The 8423-nt window shown below is 37.3% G+C and overlaps 2 protein-coding genes and 1 non-coding gene across 3 annotated transcripts in view; 1 reads left to right on the top strand and 2 right to left on the bottom strand.

Annotated features, from left to right (window-relative positions):
• Positions 1-6028, bottom strand: part of LOC100181255 (phosphoinositide 3-kinase adapter protein 1) — a gene marked incomplete in the record, with an annotated part of 13125 nt that extends 7097 nt beyond the window's left edge. The window contains 6 exon segments of the mRNA XM_026839167.1: positions 788-912; positions 1841-1955; positions 2868-3000; positions 3830-3929; positions 5174-5247; positions 5940-6028. Coding sequence (XP_026694968.1) covers positions 788-912; positions 1841-1955; positions 2868-3000; positions 3830-3929; positions 5174-5195 — 495 coding nt within the window.
• Positions 4956-5027, top strand: trnap-ugg. The gene has a single exon. It is a non-coding gene; the product is annotated as a tRNA-Pro (tRNA).
• A 13-nt stretch (positions 6029-6041) lies between the features above and the next one.
• The window catches only part of LOC100185411 (ran-binding protein 10), a 3684-nt gene continuing 1302 nt past the window's right edge, over positions 6042-8423 (bottom strand). The window contains exon 2 of the mRNA XM_026839166.1: positions 6042-8419. Coding sequence (XP_026694967.1) covers positions 6775-8419 — 1645 coding nt within the window. The 3' untranslated portion in view covers positions 6042-6774. The remainder of the gene's footprint in view (positions 8420-8423) is intronic.

The following is an 8423-nucleotide window of genomic DNA, read 5'->3' as shown; positions in this document are numbered from 1 at the left end:
TGTGGGTGGGTGAACTTGTTATATTTGTGGAAAGGGGAACAACAGCCGGCACTTATTTATCCTCGCATAACGGGCAACGACAGTTAACGCAGGCGTTCTGTTTCATACACCTCATGCCCCCTTATAAGCTACCACGTATGTAACTTATTTATCCTTGCATGGCAGTGCAATGACAGTCGTTATAACACAAGTGTTCTGTTTCATACACCTCGTGCCCGCCTTCAAGTTACCATGTATGTAACTTATTTATCCTGGCATGGCGGGGCAATGACAGTCGTTATAACACGTGTGTTCTGTTTCATGCACCTCATGCCCACTTACAAGTTATGGTGGGGCAACGACAGTCGTTATAACACGGGTGTTCTGTTTCATACACCTCATGCTCGCTTACGAGTTGCCACGTATGTAACTTATTTATCCTCACATGGCGGGGCAACAACAGTCGGTATAACACAGGTGTTCTGTTTCATACACCTCGTGCCAGCTTACAAGTTACCACGTATGTAACTTATTTATCCTCGCTTGGCGGGGCAACGACAGACGTTATAACATGGGTGTTCTGTTTCATACACCTCGTGCCCCTTTACAAGTTACCACGTATGTAACTTATTTATCCTCACATGGCGGGGAAATGACAGTCGTTATAACATAGGTGTTCCATTTTATAGACCTCGTTTTTATGTATGGCTGACAATTTGGATTGTAGCAAATGTCGTTAAGTGTCTTGGCCAATAGCACACATTTAGTGAATATGTGGCTTTATAAGTTGATACACAAGCCATCTTACCTCGCATGAAAGTATATTAGGATGAAACACGACACATATCGGCGAAACAACCTCCATAATATCTGTGAATATTTTCCCGGGGTTTGTGGCGCGTACAAGGTGGAACAATGTGAATTCAGGGTATACTGTGATGTCATAATGGTTATGTGATGTCATAATGGTAAGGTGATGTCATAATGGTAAGGTGATGTCATAATGGTAGGGTGATGTCATAATGGTTAGGTGATGTCATAATCAAATGGTTGGATGATGTCATAATGGATATGTGATGTCATAATGGTTAGGTGATGTCATAATCAAATGGTTGGATGATGTCATAATGGTTAGGTGATGTCATAATCAAATGGTTGGATGATGTCATAATGGTTAAGTGATGTCATAATCAAATGATTGGATGACGTCATAATGGTTAAGTGATGTCATCATAATTAGGTGATGTCATAATGGTTATAATATATACTGTTGCCACCAGGCTTATTACACCGACCCACTTATTAAAACAACTCTTATATTATTAAGTTTCAAACCCCTGATAAAGACGACCTGTATCGAACGTTGAAAGGTTTTTTACAAAATATTTTTGCTTTTTTGCAAAACAAGTATGGATATTAAGGTGTTTTGTTCATGCACCTCATGCTCACTGCCGAAAAACATGTTTAGAATTAATTGGAAGAAATAAGCGCGGTTGCTATGTCTAATTATAGATAAAGCAGTACCAGATCACAACCTATGCCACTTGTTCATAGATAAATAACTTTGAAAAATGTGACCCATAAGTTTCTAAATGTGACTCAAAAAAAATACGAATCACAAGTTTTTAAAATTTAAGCCCATAGACATTCAAGTTGCTTTAGTTGTCACATTATTAACTTTTGAAGGGAAATACTAATGATTGCACTATCACTACTGTATATTGTTTACTTTAAGACATGTTTGTGAGGTAATAAAGGATTTATGCGTTTTAACATTTTCACTCATGGGTACAGTGATTGCACACCCATGTTAAACCCCTATGTACTTGTGCTACAACTGGGTTCCACAAAGAATACTCACTGCATAATGATCTCTTCACTTCTCCCACAAACTCGAGATCGTTTTCATCTCCCAGTATTAAAATGATGTTCCGGTCTGATCTTGTATTGAGGAGGTTGCTCTGTGATAACCTCGACTGTGATAGAAGATATTGTTAAACCTCATGCTCATGGTCGACCTGTCATCTTCATATAACTTGACATATGCAAGGGAACCCAATGCTTTTAAATAGGGAGGTTTCTATATGGGTAAGGTCCACAGAAATAAAAAAGAGTAGAACGCGCAACTGTCCAAAACCGTGATATATTCTTTTTTCTATTCACGTGACCCCCAACTCCGTCCCCATTTCGCTTAGTCTCCATTGTAAAAGATATTTTAAAAACTACACCAACTATTCAAGTTTGTTAGGCCAGTTTAGTTATTTGGTAGGTTAACGCCTACAGTTTACCACTTGTTTAGGAAATTTAATTATTTAATAATTTGAATTAAAAACCTTTAAACAAACGGTTTGTTGGAAATATTTGTATATTAGAAAATAGTTGTTTTACCCTATAACTTTAAATCAAGTGAAAAAAACGAAGAAAAACTACATAAAACGCCATCGACTCCATCGACTGCAATAGTAAACGGGAACGACTCGCAAAAGAGAGAGAATATATCGTGCTCTCTCCTTTGCCGACATTGGAGATGCGCGTTCTATTCTTTTAATTTCTGTGGTGAGGTTCTACAGCGGGACATGCTATGGGACCTGGGAAGACCGATATGGCTCATTACCCCAACATTTAGGGGTTAGATTTCCCCCTTTTGTTATGGCTATAAAACTGGGTGTTAAAACATATGATTTCTTTTCTGTCTTCCTAGGAACTCGTTAATACATATACAGCTAAATTTGAATGGTTTGTTCAGGATTGCCACACCATTTTGGTATCGAGAATATTCTCGTTAAAATTACCCCTAAAGTTTTTAAACAAGCAATTTGGAAAACATTAAAATTGACATTCAGTTCTTTTTATGACTTGTAATAAAATTTATTGAAACATGTTTGTACCTCATTATCAGCAAGACACTTCATCATATCATATGAGAATAAGAACAACTTCCATGCGCAACAATCAATGTTGGAAATATCATCATCATCCAAACTATCGACGCTCACTGTTTTAATGTCCAATCCAAGGTCTCTGTGGTTGTATGGGTAATGTTAGAGGTACCTGCTTGTTTGTATAGACAACTAACAGCAGGGTAAAATCTGATATATTTTTATAACTGTTACTACAATGCTGCATATTTGCCTTTATTCCAATTCAACTGTAGACTCTAAGATAAACCTCCCAACTCCAATTTACTCTACTGCTTATAATTTATCCACCCTTATAAACCCCACATTATGAATGAATGTAACTTATTTATCCTCGCATAGCGGGGCAACGACAGTCGTTATAACACGGGTGTTCGGTTTCATACACCTCGTGCCCGCTTACAAGTTACCACGTATGTAACATATTTATCCTCGCATGGTGGGGCAACAACAGTCGTTATAACACGGGTGTTCTGTTTCATACACCTTGTGCCCGCTTACGAGTTACCACGTATGTAACTTATTTATCCTCGCATGGTGGGGCAACAACAGTCGTTATAACACGGGTGTTCTGCTTCATGCACCTCGTGCCTGCTTACAAGTTACCACAAATGTAACTTATTTATCCTCGCATGACGGGGCAACGACAATCGTTATAACACAGGTGTTTTGCTTCATGCACCTCGTGCCTGCTTATAAGTTAACACGTATGTAACTTCAGGGGTGATTGTTTTTTGTCTGTCCGACAATTTGGACAACCCATTAGTGACCACTGGGTTGAAGCAATTGCTGTTAAGTGTCTTGCTCAAGGACACATTCACCCACAATGGTAGCAGCAACGAGTCTTGAACCTGGTATCCTCTGGGCTATAAGCAGACGCGCTAACCAACCATGCCACAGCGCCGGACATTGAAGTCAAACCCCCCAATCACCTGCATTGTTCAGGCAGATCCACTGTGAACATTTCTTCCATGAAATTCTTCCATTGACAACCAACGCCTCCATTCTCGTAAATAATCGCTATTGTGATGTCTGTGATAAAACAATATGTTTATTACTTCATAATGGGGTTTGTTGCTTAATAATGGGGTTTGTTGGTTAATAATTAAAGCATAGGCGCAATGTTCTGGGTACCTGGGGCTACATGCCCCCCTAAGTTTTAAAATAAACCTTTTTACGTTTAGTAAATATGTTAAAACAATAATAAAAACAAACAATCCTAATTTTAGTTTCCGGATATATATTACATATATGATGATGCCGAATAAATAAAAACCAACAACAGATAAAACACCCAATGACTAAAAATTTATGAAAACCATCAAATAAAAAGCGATCTTTACTACTGTAGTTGTAGTATATTTAAACGTATAAAGAAAATTTATAATAAAATTTATAATATATTACTTTTAAAAATGAACAACGATTATTATCTTCAAGGAAACAAAGTTACTCTGTAGAAATTTAGTTGTATTTTGACACCTTAGTAATTTAGATTTAAAGTTTTTGCAATTTGTGTTTTATTTAATTTTATGTAACATAGATAAACATATACTTAGATGTTAAACTGTAAATCATTCAGTTTCCTTATACAAGGATGTATGGTAACCATTGTTATGTAACATGAGTCATTATGACAACATAAACCGTCATGACATCATAATGCAACAGTTAGAAGTTGGAAGTCGGTACACTGTTTGTTATTTATCCGGTACACTGTTTGGTATTTATCTGGTACACTGTTTGTTATTTATCTGGTACACTGTTTGGTATTTATCTGGTAACAAATTAATTAAAATGATTATAAACATTATAACGACCTCTGTTATGCGATATTGGTACCTAATGTTCATTATTCATAACTAATATTGTATTAGTTATTATGAACGTATTATAACAACAAAGATATAATGTCATACAGTTTATATAAATATAAAGTTAAGTTTAAAATGCTGTAACAATAAATCTCATCGCATGGCTGACGAAATGTTGGTATTTCTGCCTATGTCTGTACATGTGTCAATACTTGAGATAACTTTCACTTCAAATTTAACAAGTGGCTCGTTGGTCTAGGGGTATGATTCTCGCTTTGGGTGCGAGAGGTCCCGGGTTCAAATCCCGGACGGGCCCGTTACTTTTATAAATATTAAACAGGCATTTTTGTGTCTTTTATTATTTAGAAATATTTATCGTATTAAAGACCACTGGTTTGGAAAACCTAATAGTGACCCAAATTTTAAAACGTCACCAAACAATTTAAACACTTTTTTCCTTACCGTTTTTAATATAACGAGACATCTCACTAGTTGATTCAAATCATTGGAATATCCTCGGTGGTTTTTGATTATTCCTGAAATAAAATAAGGATTAAGTACAACCTATATCACAGTAAATACATCCTGGTTCTAACCTATTCCAAGAGATCTTACAGAAGGCTATGGGACTTGGGATTCAAGCCAGAGTTGGCCCATTACCCCAACATTGTATATGCACATTCTATATGGGTGAGGTCCTACAGTGAGGCACGCCATGGGACCTGGGATTTAGACCAGAGTTGGCCCACTACCCCAACATTGTATATGCACATTCTATTCTATATGGGTACAGTGAGGCATGTCATGGGACCTGGGATTTAGACCAGAGTTGGCCCACTACCCCAACATTGTATATGCACATTCTATTCTATATGGGTGAGGTCCTACAGTGAGGCACGCCATGGAACCTGGGATTTTGGTCAGAGTTGGTCCATAACCCTCACATTGTACATGCACATTCTATTCTATATGAGGACATGGTTCAAGAAACAAAATATAAAATCATTTATTCAATTAACCAAACATTGTGACATCACAGAAGCCATCAAAACAAACGATTACAATCACAGCATTTGGTTGAATAAATATATTTGTCCAAGATAAACAAATTTGTTACTGTTTGGTGTTTGCTGTGCTGACAGCGAGCATGAGGTGTATGAATACACCATGTGTGTCTGGTGTATAAGAAGACACCCATGTTATAACTCGACAGCGAGGATAAGGTTACCTGTTTATTGTTTTCTTTCATCTAGACAATTGAGTTTCAGTTTTTCAGATTTTTTCGTATTCCTCGTAACACACACATTAAAGAAAATAAAAAAACACAAAATTAGCTAATTAGTAAATATTTAAATGACGTAATTTTTATAAATCCAAATACGTTCTATTAAAATTTGACAAAAGTTGTTGATTTTTGGTGAATTCAAGAAAAAATTAAATTTTCTAAAAAAAATAAAATTTTTATGAAAAATTCAAAATCAAACGTTTTAATATCGTGATGTTGTATTAGTTATATAACATTCAATAGTAATGTATCATTAATTAGTTTAAATATTTATAAATAAGAAGCAATTTCGGAAAAAAAATGTTTTTTTTATTTGAAACAAACGTAATTATGATGACATCACTATAAGATGGACAAGTTTAGAAAATATCTTTTGTTACTAAGATAAAGTAATTATGATGTCATAATAACACACACAGTAAAAGAACAAAGTCAATTAACTATGAATCATACTGTGGAGGTGTAACTTTAAGTAACATAGAAACATTATAACTAACATGTCACTTAAATGTTGTCACCCAAAAAAGAAATGAATTTTTAATTTTCTTATTAACCTACATCAAAAACTACACCGTGAATCCAAGATTTATAAGCTTTATACCGACATAAATATTTACAAGCAGTTTTTGTTTTTATGGAAACTTAGTAAAACAGTCAGATTTTTATACGTTTTTAAATTCAATAGAAGCTGAAAATATGAGATGTCTATGTTACAACGCAAATATACTACAAGCGTAGGTGAATAAATAAAGGTAAAAAAGCATGTATTATGACATCACTATCGTAAATAATCCATCAACGATATAAACGCGGCCGCCCCAATTTTGTTTGTCAGCATTTTCTTGACGCATTGTCTAGTTTGTCCGATAACAGTTAATAATGGGGGTTGTTTAGGCAAGTTTTGCGATTCCAGTATAGCGCTGTTTAAAGCGGTACAAACCGGTTCCCTTTGAACTGGATCTAACTGGTAACCAACAGGGGAGCTCCAAGGGTCTTTATATGCAAGCAGACTAAACGCATCTTTTAATATTCGATTGTTTTTTGCCGCGTTTCCCTCGTTTTTAATTTCCTTAGAAAGTTTATAAAGTTGTTGTCCGAACACCATCATTCGTTCAATGGCGATCGCGTTCCCGCCACAAAGTTGCTTCTGTGTTGTCGTCGCTTGGGCTGACTCACCAGCACCACTAGTGGACAAACTCACTCCGTTGTTGAACTCGTGCGACACCCCGTTGGAAACCCCCTCGTGTGGCGGTTTCGTCTCGTCATCGGAATCCGTCTCCATGTCGCTACCACTCCCGCAGCTGCTGCCCGAGCCGGACTTTTGGAAATATTCCGTCGTCATCGGTTCGACAGATGTCGTCGATGATTGTTGCGAGTAACTTCGATGCTCTAGAGGGCGATAGAGCTGTGGTCGTTGGGCTGGGGGCGAGAAACCGTTATGGCTCGACGCTGGGCTATTGGACGAACTTTTTGACCACATTGTGTGTTTGGGGCTCACTGAGGGGCTGGAAAAACTTTGGTGGCGAGAAAGATTCTTTATTTCAGTATCAGTTCCATTTACCATCTCAATAAACTGCTGGACTTTTAACAGAAACATCAGATTCGGATTCTTTGGCAGCAGGTTTGGGAACAATTGCTCGGTTAATAGAATAGCTTCACCTACTCTTCCAGATAGAACAGCCTTCTGTATTTTCTGCCGACTTTTTATTGAGTTAATATCTTCATAATGTTGAAAGCCATGGTTAATATTTCGATTAAACGCCTCAGTGCTTGCTACATAACCATGGTGTATGAGGTAGCTCGATGTTAAACTATGCAGCATGGTTTGAAACTTTCCTATATCATCGTCGCTCCCATAGTTAAGTATTGTCTGTCTCACAGAAACATTCCATTGCTTCAAGTAATCCCCAAAGTCAAACACAAAAGGTTCTTGCCCAAAATTAGCACGAACTTCTTCGTTTGGTGTCTGCAGCCCAACAGTTGGGTACAAGGCATGGGCAGATAATGGTAAATCACGAAACGCTGTCCCGATATGAATCCCATTCTTAGTGTAGAAACACGAGTTATTTATCATATTCAAGCAACATCCTACAATATCACCTGTAGTGAAGGTAGGGCCATAAGGTTGCCCTGTACCCGATGAACAAAATGAGTTCCCATCATCGCCATGGTAACCATACGACATTTTATCCCACCCTGGAAGTCTGTTAAGATTAACGCCTTGCGCAGACAGCCCGATTCCCATGTAGCCGTCGCGCCCCTTGCTGACAATTGCCACTTCAAAGTAATAAATCCCACACGTGCTAGGGATGGGATGCGTCGCTCTAACTGAAGCTGCGTCCCTATGGTTCTTGCCTTGGCCTTTATATTGGACTTTTAAATGATCCTCCGATAAGTTGATGTAGTTATATTTATCCTTGGCGCTCC

Source organism: Ciona intestinalis, unplaced genomic scaffold, assembly GCF_000224145.3.
Source record: "Ciona intestinalis unplaced genomic scaffold, KH HT000163.2, whole genome shotgun sequence".
NCBI lineage: Eukaryota > Metazoa > Chordata > Ascidiacea > Phlebobranchia > Cionidae > Ciona > Ciona intestinalis.
This window is presented reverse-complemented; position numbering and strand designations above follow the sequence as displayed.